This window comes from Eptesicus fuscus, chromosome 18 (assembly GCF_027574615.1).
Source record: "Eptesicus fuscus isolate TK198812 chromosome 18, DD_ASM_mEF_20220401, whole genome shotgun sequence".
Taxonomy (NCBI): Eukaryota; Metazoa; Chordata; class Mammalia; order Chiroptera; family Vespertilionidae; genus Eptesicus; species Eptesicus fuscus.
The window spans coordinates 5,745,563-5,759,047 of NC_072490.1; the positions used below are offsets into that span (position 1 = coordinate 5,745,563).

General features: G+C 51.7%; 1 protein-coding gene across 1 annotated transcript in view; it reads left to right on the forward strand.

Annotated features, from left to right (window-relative positions):
• ITGA9 (integrin subunit alpha 9) overlaps positions 1-13,485 on the forward strand; it is a 266,088-nt gene that overhangs the window by 138,116 nt on the left and 114,487 nt on the right. The window contains exons 16-17 of the mRNA XM_008154962.3: positions 2,364-2,513; positions 6,554-6,630. Of these exons, the coding sequence (XP_008153184.3) occupies positions 2,364-2,513; positions 6,554-6,630 (227 nt within the window). The remainder of the gene's footprint in view (positions 1-2,363; positions 2,514-6,553; positions 6,631-13,485) is intronic.

Genomic DNA, 13,485 nt, shown 5'->3' on the forward strand with positions numbered 1-13,485 from the left:
GAAACACGAAAACATGTAGTTGTAAAGACACGAAGGTTGCACTTCCTCGTTATTCTGTTATTCTCCACACGGTGACCGTCTGTACCTTCTGCTGAGCGCAGCCAGCAGCCAGAGGGGATCTGGACCCCAAGTGTGTGTGTGGCTCCCGAGAGGACATGGGAGCAAAGATCAGTTCCTAACATCTGAAGTTCAGGAGAATCTTCTGGAAACAGTTTATCCAAAGGCCCCCCCCCCCACACACACACTCTCCCGGAGAGGTCCTGTATTTTATTTTGCTGAATAATTGCTTTTCTGAACACAAATATACATCATCTGATGGTCACCCCGGAGTCATCCGGGCCCCTTTGCCCTGTCCCCCACGCCCCCCAGCTCAGCAGCCACAGGTGTAACTGTCTCTGTCTCCCCTCCCACCACCCCGGCTCTGACCCATCTCCTGAGCTGCTGCCCGAGGCTCTACTCTGCCCTCCTGTGCCTCCCAGTGTGCTCTACTCAGCACCCGCACCCCAAGGAACTCTGGGGAAGTCCAACACCCATAGACTTGGGGCCACCCTACTCTTTCTCAGAGGCAATTGCAGTAAAAACAGAAAGAACAGCCCTGCCAGCGTGGCTCTGGTTGAGCGTCAAACTGTGAACCAGGAGGTCACAATTGGATTCCCGGTCAGGGCACACGCCCAGGTTGCAGGCTCGATTCCCAGTGTGAGGTGCGAGAGAGGCAGCCGATCAATGATTCTCTCTCATCATCGATGTTTCTATCCCTCTCTCCCTCTCCCTTCCTCTCTGAAATCAATAAAAATCAAAACAGAAAGAAAGAACCAATAAAACATAAAAATCCTCTTTAACTTCAGTTAAGCTGGTGATCCCCCCAACTTAGTTGATCACAGACCCTTTATTTACCTCCCTCCTGGGCACTGAGGGCCAGAGGTCCCATCCAGGGGGGTGATTGCGAGAGGGCTGCCACCCATCGGCTTGTTGAAGCAGCTGAGCCCAGATGTTGGAGGGTAAGGATGTCCACAGTGATGTGCTGAGCGCCGCTGAGCAGGGCCTGGCGCAGCTCTAGGTGCTGACACGGAACCACCTCCGGGATTCGTGCTCAGCTAAGAGAGCAAAGTACAGTGTGTGCTGAGCTACCAACTGTCCATATTTGCTCAGACCAGACGAGTACCCCAAACCTGGCAGGCTCGTCTACCTGGGAGAGGGGCGCTGGGTGTTGGGGAGAGGTGGGAGCAAACGCCTCACTGTGCGCCTCCTGGAAACTTGAGAGCTTTCTGTCCTGTTGAAACACAGCCCTGATCTGCTCCGTGGCACAGAGAGCAATAGGAAGTCTTTGGTCCTGGGGCTGCCTCCATCTGCCCGCCCAGCTCCTCTCACACCCTGAGTGGGCCACTCCCCACCCCCCGTCTCTCCCGTGAGTGACAAGTAATAGGGACTCAGTTGGTGCCACTGCTCAGACCTGCTCTGCTCCACCCGGACGCCTGCCTCCCACAGAGCATCCTGGCCCAGAAAGGACTCCCTACCCTTTCCCCCTCCTCGGACTCTAACTTGGGAGCCTGGGGGCCCCCAGGCCCTGGGAGACAGGGACACCTTGTACAGAAAGGCCAGGAACTTGAGGGTTGAACAGATGTGATTCAAAACCCCTATTAGCCTTGGGCCCTGGGCACTTAGCCTTGCGCCTTTATTTTCCTTGTATTGTACCATGGAGGATGATGAGCCCTAGCTCACAGGGTTCGGGCGTGTCGCTCATCTCTCTGGAACACCCAGCACCGTGCTTGGCATCTCCCAGGTGTCCACTCTCGGTCTGCTTTCCTCCCTTCCCTTCCTCTGCTTTCCTTACGTGACTATCAACCTAGGGTTCCCTCGGGTCCTCAAGTCCTGGGGTTCCCAGGGAAAGAACATAAGGCCCAAAGTCAGGGTTTTCTTCCAGCTCCACCGAGGACTAGCTCTGGGCAGAATCCATGCTTATCTCAACTCAGAGGAGCTGTGATCAGCCAGAGACAGCAGGGGCGCGAGGGGTGAGCGCTGCAGGGCGCGGGCAGATGCTCCCCGCTCACCCCGCCCGCTTCAGGGATGCTCAGGAGATGAGTACGGTAATGCCTTCCCTCTGCTAAAGGGACGGTGACTGAGCGCCATGCGAGGTAGAGCGGAGAAGCCTCCGCCCGTTAGCAGAGTGACCCTGGACAAGACCTGAATTGTTCTGGGCCGCAGTGACCTCATCAAAAATGCGAAGACAGTGAAATCCCTCCTCACCGCGGCGGCGGCGAGGGTCACAAGGGGCAGGCCACGTGGACGGCCTCTGTAACCCGTGACACGCTCCGCCAATGTCAGCTGGGCGAGCCGCTCACGCGCGCGTGTGTTTCCTGTTGCAGCGGAGGGTGCAGGACGTCATCAGCCCCATCGTGTTCGAAGCCGCCTACAGCCTGGGGCAGCATGTGACCGGAGAGGAGGAGCGGGAACTGCCGGCTCTGACCCCCGTGCTCCGCTGGAAGAAGGGACAAAAGATCGCCCAGAAGAACCAGGTCAGAACCTTAAAGCCCAAACTGGGACCCCCAGGGGCAGGTCTATGTGGCAGGGAGGGGTCACGGCCCTGACCAAGGCCAAGGCACACCCCCTTCTCTGGGCCTCCCTTTCCTGATCTGCAAAAGGATGAAATTTATGATTTGGGGTGTTGCTTCTCACAACCACGTGGTTGAAACACATTGAGGCTCTTCTCAGCCAATTAGGAAATTATGATCCCTTAGAGGTCATGAGCTGACCCCCTTGGCCCCTGACTAGACTGTTTTCAGAGCTTAGATGGGCACTTTGTAGGTGCTCAGTTAGTGTTTTACTGGTGGGGGAGTGAGTGGGGGGGGAGAAGCGGGAACCTCACCTTTCTAGAATTGGTGGTTGCATTAAAAATGCCCAACCCGGGTGTCTCTGAGAGCCAGAGCCCATAAGGGCAGGTGGGCCACCCGCCCCATGTGACGCTCATCAGATTCCACGATGTGCTGTTGGGTGGAGGAGCTTCGGAGTGATGTGGCGTGCAGGCCATGCGAGGCCACAGGAGGCCGGATGAGCCTGTGAGCTAGCTCATGGCGCGCAGCAGCACTGGCCTGCCTGCCCTGAGCCATCTGAGATGTGCAGGTCTGAGTACTGATCCAGAAACACACAAGGACTCGGTGATGCCAAGCTAGTTTTAAATCTTTCTTTAACAACCAACATCGCCTCCAGCCCAGGGCCTGGGGAACGTCAGACCAAACTGTCTTTGGGGCTAAACCAGACTCCTGCGCAGGGTGGGGGCAAAGCTGTGGAACCACCCGCCGGCCCACCCTCCACGGTTCTTCTGACTGCTCTGAGCTTGTGGGAAAGCACACGGCCAGCGGCCCACACTTTGCATATTAGAGTTGTAAACAGAACCACAGAGAGGCGTGGAATCTCGCTGGCCTAATAGCCCTGTGTTACAGGAGTGGCCCAAACTCAGGGGAATCATTCCGAGGGTCCAGGGTGCTTGTTACGTCTCTGAAACGACCCCAGTGAGGTGCCGCCTACTCTGTCCAACATCTTGTTCCCCTGGGCGACCCTTCTCCCAGGGAACCCAGCTCTCATTCGCCAGATCCCTCCGTGGCTCGGAGCAGGCCTTCTTCCGTGAAGAGCATCTCACAGCCTCTCCCGGCATCTCTGCAGTCAGGCATCCTCATCAAAGCTGGGGTCAGAGACAGATCAGTATGAAAATGGTATTCTTAGTCACTTCTGGGGCAAGATGGTCGACCAGGCATAGGTATTTATGTCTGTGCTTTCTGCGACCCATCAGGATGAGTGTGAATGAGTGAATCCGAACAGGAAGGTGAAGGAATACTGCGGGAGGGAGGGGCATCAGTCAGTGAGAAAGTCGGTCATTTTTTTAGTGAGTAAAGAAGATGGGAGCGTGTCGGTGGGTGAACCTTGCACCACACCAGACAGGCGGGGTGCCGGTCTACCCACCCATGCACCCAGCGAGGCTGCGGCCATGGCCAGGCCAGCAGGCACAGAGCGTGGATGGGGCTGAGAACAGGGAAGGGCTGTTGAGTGAAGGTTGGTATGTGGAAGGGTTGACTCTCCACCCCTCCCCTTGCCCTACATGCAGAATAGCAGCAACCAGGCCTTTTCTTCTCCCAAGAACGGAATAAACTGCCCAGCCGGAGTGGCTCAGTTGGTTGAGCGTCATTCCATGCACTGAAAGGTTGCCGGTTTGATTCCCACTCAGGGCCAGAGCACATACCTGGGTTGTGGGTTTGTTCCCCGGTTAGGGAGTGTACGGAAGGCAATTGATCAATCTTACCCCCCTTCCCTCCCCGACCCCCGCTTCCCTTTCTCTCCTCCCTTCCTCTCTCTAAGCATGTCCTTGGGTGAGGATTTAATTAAAAAAATAAAAATAAAAGAACTGAATAAACTGCTTGTGAGATAGTGTGGTTTTCCAGAGGATAAGCCTTACTCTGGCATTTCTCCAAATGCATGAGCTAGCTTCCGCTCCCACCGTCCACCCAAACACTCCCACAGAGTTTCCAATCATCCCTGTTACCTGTTCTTAAATATGAATGAACAACCAAGGAAACCTGAGATTGGGGGGGTGGGGGGAATATTATATGAAAGAAATAAACCTACAAAATAACTGATTAGAAGGAAATAAACTATTTAGGGAATAGAAGTGTTTATACAAAATTTAAAACCAACCTAAATGCTATGTCATACACATAAAGAGATTTAAGAATATAGTCTATCCATTATAAAATGGTTGAAATTCTATCTTTTCTTAAAAGGAAGAACCAGAGAACAAGGAAAGGGTTCTTGAAAATGAATAATATGGTTGCAGAGCCGAAAATGTAGTAGAAGGATTAGAAGACAATGGTTATAGGATGGAATGCAAATGTCACTAAATTTGACTGTATAGAGCTGTGGTCGGCAAACTGCGGCTCTCGAGCCACATGTGGCTCTTTGGCCCCTTGAGTGTGGCTCTTCCACAAAATACCACGGCCTGGGCGAGTCTATTTTGAAGAAGTGGCATTAGAAGAAGTTTAAGTTTAAAAAATGTGGCTCTCAAAAGAAATTTCCATCGTTGTCCTGTTGATATTGGGCTCTGTTGACTGATGAGTTTGCCGACCACTGGTATAGAGGTAAAATTAGAACTGCAGAAGTCCTCTCAATTTCTTAATGTTCTGAATGGGTGAGCCAAGAGATAGTATAAAACGTGGTGAAACAAGAGGTAGTTGTTTATTACTTAAAATTGCAGAGGTCACCAGCAGAGCAGTGCTGCTTCAAGTGCGGTCACTTGGGAGCTTCTGAGAAATGAACTTTCTCGGGTTCCGCCCCAGACCCATTGGATTAGATGTTGGTGGGTGTGTCCCAGCAATCTGAGCAGGTAATTCTGCTGCAGTCATAGTGGAGAATCACTGCAGTGGAGGCGCTAAGGGTAATGATTTGCCTGTTGAAATTAGGAAAGGTGGCTGGGAGGGTCCATTGTGTAAGTGAGATAACCTGTTGTCTATCCTGGCAGGAATTCTCTCCGATAATGTCTAAATCCGATAAATCAAGAAGTGGTAGTACCCGAATAATTTTTTAGAGATAAGGACATAATCACCAAATGAAACACCAAGTGGACATGGGTAATACTGGTTGACCCTGGAGAGCAGGACTCAATTGGGAGGGGTTGCGGGGCGGGGAGGGGTGTCATTATTTTTGTTTTAACCATGCGATTCTTTGGTTGAAATTAAAATGCAAGGAAAATCCTGGGAAGGTTGTGCGGGAGCCTGAGAAACATTGTGGGAGAGTGAGCCTTGCTGCTTCTCCTTTTCCTGATGAATACTTTTGTTTACGATAATTTAATGGCCTTCCTCCATGTGTCTTCCAGATGTTGGCTCAGTTGGAGGGGAAGAGAGATTCTGAGAGGGAGAGCGAGGCCCAGCCCAGGACGCAGAGCTGATTTTTATCCTCTGCATACCTGTGTGATCGCTCCGCAAAGAGCGCCTCACCTCTCTCCTTGGAGCTCTCGAAGTCACGTGGCCAGATAACGCTAGGACTTAAATGCCTTGCTTTCTTCCACTAAACGGTGTCGAGTCCATGTTGGGTTGTGGCATGGAGTGGATTAAGTCTTGGCGGTCCTGTAGAGTCAGGGTCTGCCCCCCAGTGCTGGTCTCAGCTAGAGCTTTGCTGCCTCCCCAAGATGGTAAACAGAGGGGAATGGCCAGACATTCATGTAAGGATTCTTGACTCAACTGACTATTATCCACTCACACCTGAGGGCCTGTAGGGAGATTCTCAAAGATGGGAAGGACTGTATCATGTACCCTTCTTGAGAAAACTACTCAAAGAAGCCCTCGAACAGACCGAAAAGGAGTCCAGGAAGGAATACACTCAGCAGGCAAGACCTCCGCTGCTGTGGGTTTCCCTGGAGCCTGAGAAGGAGCCGGGGAGCTGGCTTCTGGGGCGTCGAGGGCTTGAAGGGCTCAACGGCAGAATTCCGGCTGGTCGGGGAGAACGTATTGGGCTGTTATTCACTTATTTGCCACTGACTCCTGTCCCAACCCTCCTGTTGTCTCTCTCACAGACTGTTTTTGAAAGGAACTGTCGTTCCGAGGACTGTGCCGCTGACCTGCAGCTTCAGGGTCAATTGTTGCTGTCCAGGTAAGTCAGTGCTCCTTTGGCAACATTGTTCTGGAAGGTTCCTTTGTCTTGACTCCAGGCCCAAAGCCTCAATGTGCAGATTCCCGCCCCATCAAAGAGGATAAATAGAGGTGGTGGGTTGCAATGGTATTTTGTGGTTTTAAAAAATGTATCTTATACAATAGTTTTAACAACAGCTATTATTTGGGGGTGGGGGGTGAGGGGGAATTTGGTTTTTGTTTGCAATTCCACATATCTCACAATTTAGCCTATATTTCTCATTTCTGTGGGCACTTATGTTTGTATGTGTGTGTGGGGGGCAGTGTTTTATGTTTACTCGCCGTATTAAATTGAACCATATGAGGTTGCCAATATTTAACTGTTTGATTGGACCGATCATTATATAAAGGTTCTTTTTCCTCCCCCGCCCCACCCCCACCCCACACTTGGCAGTGGCGTCTGCTGTAACAGCAATCAGTGGTTCTGTGGCAGGAGGGGGCCAGGTTGTCCGGTCCAAGTGAGCAGCCAGGCTCTGTTGTTTCGGGGTTTCCTCCCACAGTCCCCCAGTCCCCCAGGCTAGAGGTGAACCGCACACAGCCTCCCACTTCCCCTGCGCCAACCCGGCATTTCAGACTTCTCCGAGGATGAAGGCGCTGGCCCTGGATCCCTTAGCCACACTTCAGAGAATGGTTTCCCTTCCAGACGGTTCCTTCTGAGAGATTGTTTTAGCCTTGGGGCCAGAGGCCCTTCCCTGTGATTTATGACCATTTCTCAAAAACCATCATCCGCTTTGATAGTTGTTCTCTGAAATGCCGTCCTGCGTCCTTTATTTGAATCTGTGAGAGTTAAGTGTGGGTGGAATGAAATATCCCCTCATGAACCAGTGACTATACTAGGACACTTATGATGATAAATGTATTATTCATCAAAGGAAAGAAATACTGATGTTCTTTTCCTTTTGTTTGCATTTATTGGGCAAAAGGTGATGTAATCCCCCAACACACACACACACACACACATACACACACACACACACACACACACACAAATACTCCTCCGAACCGCTTAAATATTAATTAGCATTTCTTCGACTTAAGACAAGAGTGATAGATTAAAGTACCTCATGCTTTGCCAAACTTAGACAATTACTTCAACCTGATGAAGCGGGTCTTGGAAATTTTTAACATTCGTAAGAAGGACCTCCTGGGATTATTAAAGAAACCAAATCTAAAGAAGCTTTCATAAATTATCAGGTCATTACTTTTAGTTTTAAATAGGTCTTCCAAAAAGTGTTTTAGGGGGAAAGTAACAGGAAACAAAACATGGGGGTTTGTTTTGTTTTGGGGCAGACTGTGAATGTTGGACATTTAGTTTGGATTATAGAGACGTTCCTGTGGTGGGGGAAGGCTCACTTGTTCCAAGGTAAAATTTTAGGTTAGGAAAGTCTGGATGTTCTTGCTGCCCAGTAATGGGTGATCAAATCTATCTCTATTGAATTGTGTTTTTCATATATTAAGATGTAAAACCCAAGGCTGGTGATCGGTAAGTTGCCTTATGCCTAAAGCTGCCTCCACTTCCACAGCTCTGCCTCTTCAGCATGCTGGTTCGAGCCAGTTCTGCTCTGTGGGTCCAGTCATCAATAATGTATCCGCTAGCTACAGCCACAACATATGCTGCATAACAAACTACCTCAAACCTCAGTGGTCTGAAACAGCAATCACTTATTCTCAAGGTTCTGCAGGTCAGCTGAGGGTTGGCTGGACTCAGCTGGATCTTGGCTGACGTGCTCATGCATCTGCGGTTCAGCAGACGGTGGGTTGGCCTCAGCCAGACACAGGTGACCCAGGTCAGCTGTGCTTCATGTGTCTTTCATTGTCCTGTTGGACCCAGTGGGCTGGCCTGGGCTTATTCTCCTCCTGACACGGCCACGGTGCTGGAGAGCCAGCAGAAACATCCCACACCTCTGGAGACCTGGGCTCAGACCTGGGCTCATCCTTACCTCACCCTTACCCTGACGGTCACCACGAGTCCATGGCCAAACCCGAAGTCACGGGACAGGAAAGTGCGCTCTGACCCTTTAGTGAGAGGAGCTGAAGAGGCACACAGCCAAGGGCACGAGAACAGAAGGGATGGAGAATTGGGACCAGTAGTGCTGTCTGCCCTGCCATGTAAGGAACCTGGGTGATGGTGGCACCACCTGCTCAGTGCTTCAGAGAGATAAACTGGTCATTACAGGGCCATGGAGCAGCTGACAAGAAGAGGAATTAGGGGGAATGAGGAGGAGCCAGGCATTCTGGGGAAAGGGGAAGAGGGAGAGAGGACGGCAGGGAAGAAGAAGAGATGGAGGGAGAGAGAGAGAGAGAGGAGAGCAGAGAGAATGAGCGGATGGTATGGATCATGTGGTCCTCTGTTCCACTCAGTGAAAGTATGTTCCAGCTGGAGTTCAGAGTCAGCTACTCTCTCCATCCATCTTAGTTCCTACATCCCTGGCTCAGGTCCACAGCGTGGCCTTTGTCTCGATGCAGGAGCGTCCTGGGCGGGGCTGAACTTATGAGAGATGTTCTGTTGATCTCCACCATGGTGCCTCCCCGAGGGCCATTTGGACACGCTTTTTGCCTTTCGTGCTGTCTTTAGAACCTAGCTCTCCCGTTAGCTGTGACTCACTGTACTGAAACGTTGAAGCAAAGGGGCAACGGAGAAGATCCCCCTCCAATGAGTGATAGATGGCGCAGTACAAGGTGTTGTGGCTGGAAGCAGCCAAGTTCCCACCGGACTGAGGAGCCGTTGTCTTGGGAAGACCGAGGGGAAGACACCCCGAGTGACTGGGTGACCAGAAGGCCCGGGATCGAGCCAGGAAGGGCTCTCTGTGACTGGGACTCGTGGATGTTTTTCTTTTTCTCTCCAGAGAGCATGAATCCTGGCTGGCCTGTTGTCTCCTAAAGCAATCAACTCTTTAATTAGAAGTTCACAATCGTTAACGGTCTGGAGTCCAGTTCCAAAACACGCCATATCCAAAAATGTCCAGGAATAGGGATGAAGCTGTACAGACAGTTTCTATTAAGCAGGACTGAGATTTCCATTTGTAAAATGATGCAGCGACGTTTTGTTTTGTCTGTCTGAATACTCGCAGCTCCTAAGAATGCATCACATGTGATTAGGTTAAAGAAAAAGAAATATAGAGTATGGCAGTGGAGCTTTAAAAAAATTTTTTTTTGATGCCTCCCATAGGAGACCAGTGAAACATTTCAGTGCCTTCTGGCTAGCCAACTCCAATAATGAAAGCACTCTTAGGGGAGGCGAAAAGACACGGTAGACTATTTATGACGTTAGAAGAACCATCTAGCGGCCACATATAACGGTCCTGTGGCTATAGCCTTACTAATGCTATTATCGCCATCAGGGTGGGGGCGTCGAGTGAGTTTCCCAGAACCCTTGCCTGGTAGTTGGGTAGCTTTGTCCACGAAAGACCGGCCTTGGAGAGGAGGATCACTGCGCCCAGAGAGCTCTTCAGAGTTTGAAACAAATTGTTCTCCGTCTCAAAAGTGGCCCGAATCACTGACTGCACCGTGTGGGGTAGAAGTAAAGCTGTCTTGTTTTATGAAGGGGAAAAGACCCCTGTTCACTGAGCACCTGCATGCCCTAGGGTACCCTATAGAGTCCTCAGTATCCATAAACACCCTGTAGTGTCTACCAGCTGTGCAGCCTTGGGCAAGCTGCTTAATGTCTCTGGGCCTCTGTTCCCTCATCTGCAGAGTGGGAGAAATAAGAGCAGCCCCTTATAAAGTGATTGTATTTCATGAATCAAAAGGTATTTAAGTGCTTCCCAACATGCTTGGCATATAGCAAGCACTCAGTAGGTGAGAGCTAGCATCATTTCATTTAAGCCTCTCCACAACACGGAGAAGGAAATAGTACTACATTCTTTTTAGTAGGGAGGACACAGAGGCTCGGGGGAGGCCAGATTACTTGCTCAAGGTGCGGGGGGCGGGGGGGAATTAAAACTGGAAATGTCCATCTCGCCATTGCTGTTGGGGTCTGATATCAGCTGGTTCTAGACCAGAAGTACCGAGGCTGGCGGCCTTGGGGGAAAGTCCTCCCCTGTGTGAGTAGCCTCAGTTCAGAGGGGAGGTGGATGGCTTTCGTCCATCCCCGTTCATGATCCCTGATGTGCCGTCTGACCTGTGGGGACCTGCTCAATGGCTTTTCTCTCTGGAGATGTTGGCCACCAGTTCTGTCCTGTTAATGGCAGTCCCTGCAGGAGTCCTTGCGTTCTGAATCCATGTAGGTTGAATTTTCCTCTCCTTGGAGGGTCTCAGATTTGACCGTGTGCTCGTGGGCTGTCATGTTAAGAGTTTCCTTGGTCAGTCCGCATGGCTCAGTGGTTGAGCATCGACCTATGAACAAGGAGGTCACGGTTCGATCCCCAGTCAGGGCATATGCCTGGGTTACGGGCTTGATCCCCAGTGTGGGTCGTGCAGGAAGCAGCCGATCGATGACTCGCTCTCATTGATGTTACTATCTCTCTCTTCCTCTTCCTTCATCTCTGAAATCAATAAAAATTTATTATTATTATTATTATTGAAAGAAAGAAGGAAGGTGAGAGGGAACTGATCAGAAACCTGGAAAACTTTGGCCCTTGCCAGAACCATTAGCCATGTGACTTCTTTATTTCTCCATTTCTTCACTTTCTGCTTTAGATCTGGAGGGGAGGTGGGGGAAGCAAAAGAAGCTTGTTGATTGGGAGCAGCTGGCTTTTGTAATTGCTGCTCCATCCACTTTCTCAAAGAATCTCAGTTGATGAGTTTATTCTGGAATTTCCAACAAGAGTGTTATATCACCTTCTGACACCAAGACTTTCTCCCACGAACTTCCTGGGAATGCTCTCTCCCCGCGTGTTGCCCAACAGCCAACACGCTCCCACTGTCTGCATCTTGCTCCTTTCCCCCTTCCTTACCAGGCATAGCCACGGATTGCCCGCATGCCGAAGGGAATTTGGCTGGAGAGCAAACCCAGGAGCCAAGTTCGGGGCTGGGAGCTCTGTCCCGTTTTCCTGAGGACAGCCGATGAGGGGTGTGTCCACAGGGCATCGGAGGCAGAGAGGATGAGACCTCTGACCCCTCCGTCATCCTGGGAGGGACCTAGGTGGGGCTGGGCCACACAGCTGTGTTTCTTTGGAGCCCTGGCCCCAGCTCCGCCCGGGGATGAGCACAGATGCTGGCTCTGTGGCTCTGAGCCACCCGTCCATTGTCCTACAGAGGAACTCAGGATGAACCAGGCCCCGCTCACAGGCTCCGCGTGGCTCGTTGGTGCTTTTCGCGCATGCACTTGGAGCCGTGGCATTTCAGGTGAAGAACAGGGCGCTGACAGGCAGGGGTTGGGGTCCCTTATCTGAGGTCAGCAAGGAAGTTAAATGGCAGTGGCCGGAAAAACACCTGTCGGGAGGTTCCTGAGTCCCAGCCCAGTGTTCCAGCCATTGGACCCCTGGTCTCTGTCTTTAAATAGCCGTGGCAGCCCTGGCTGGTGTGGTTCAGTGGTTGGGCATCATCCCATGCACCAAAAGGCTGCCGGTTGGATTATTGGTCAGGGCACATGACTGGGTTGCGGGCTCTATCCCCATAGAAGGCGTGTAGGAAGCCGCCGATCAATGTCTTACTTTCACATCAATGTTTCTCTCTAAAAATCAACAAAAAATCTTTAGAAACAAAGAAATCAATAGCCGTGGCAGCTTGGGGAACCTGGCCTGTCTCTTGCTCCCACTGTGATATGCTGCCGTCCCATTTAGGAAATTCCTTCCTATCTCAGGGATGACCTGATGTCCCGAACGGCCTACTGGCCTCAACATGAGGCTGCGGACAGTGAGCTGTTACCATGGGAACTGGCTTTTTTCCCTTACAGAAGTCACTTCATTTTCAAGGCCTCTCCCCTGTACCCCCCTGCCCCCCCCCCCCCGCCCACACACACACACACACACACATACACATGAGCCGCAGAAACCTATCCCAACCAATTCTGGGTTTCAAGGATGGCCCTCCTCTTGTTGAGCAGACACTGATGGAGATTTTCCATCCGGATGGTGAGAGGACGAGGAATCCATGGAGGACCATGGAAGGCAGGCTGAGCAGTAACCATGGCAACCAGAGAGGAAGCTGGGAACATGCTCCTCCCTGGCCTTCCTTCCCAAGCGACCTGGGACGTCTGGGTCTACCTCCTGGGTAAAATTTTATTTGGTAGTATTTTCCTTGGCTTCCAAATACAGCCAACCATCGGAGGGCTTATGGGTAAGCCCCCCTCCAGCAGGGTCAGAACGAGATGGCCGCTGTTTCCCGTCTCACTGGAGGTTCGGCCTAAGATCAGGGGCCCGTCCAGAGAGAGCAGCGACTCGGTTCCTCGGTGCTGTCAGCTGGAGAGCAGGCGGGAGCCACGGGCTGCGTCTTTGCTAAGATGCTCACAGTTTATTCTGCGTGGCCGGGTTGTTGGTCTCTTGCCATTCACACTAGACACACCCGTCCCACCAGAGACTTAGCTACCGAAAGAAAAGCCAAATTCCGAAGATGCATGGTGGTTTTGTTTCCGGAGGTAAACATTCCTCCACACCAGTCCTTTCTCGTGGTCGCGCGCACAGCCTCCCGTTAGCTTCTCTCCCCGGTGTGCTCCGAGCCGCCTGACGTCACCTTGGGCGGCTGGACGGCGGCCCTGCTGCGCTTCCTGGATGACAAGCCCAGGCCAGCTGTGGCTGAGCAGGGAGGGTACTTTTGCTTTGTCCCCAGCGGTCCCTCCCCGCTGAGCCAAAGGTGACAGACTCGGGAATACCATGAACTGCCCGCAGGTCACAGTCCATTGCTGTTGCCCTGAGCGGGAGGACCACGTAAGGAACTC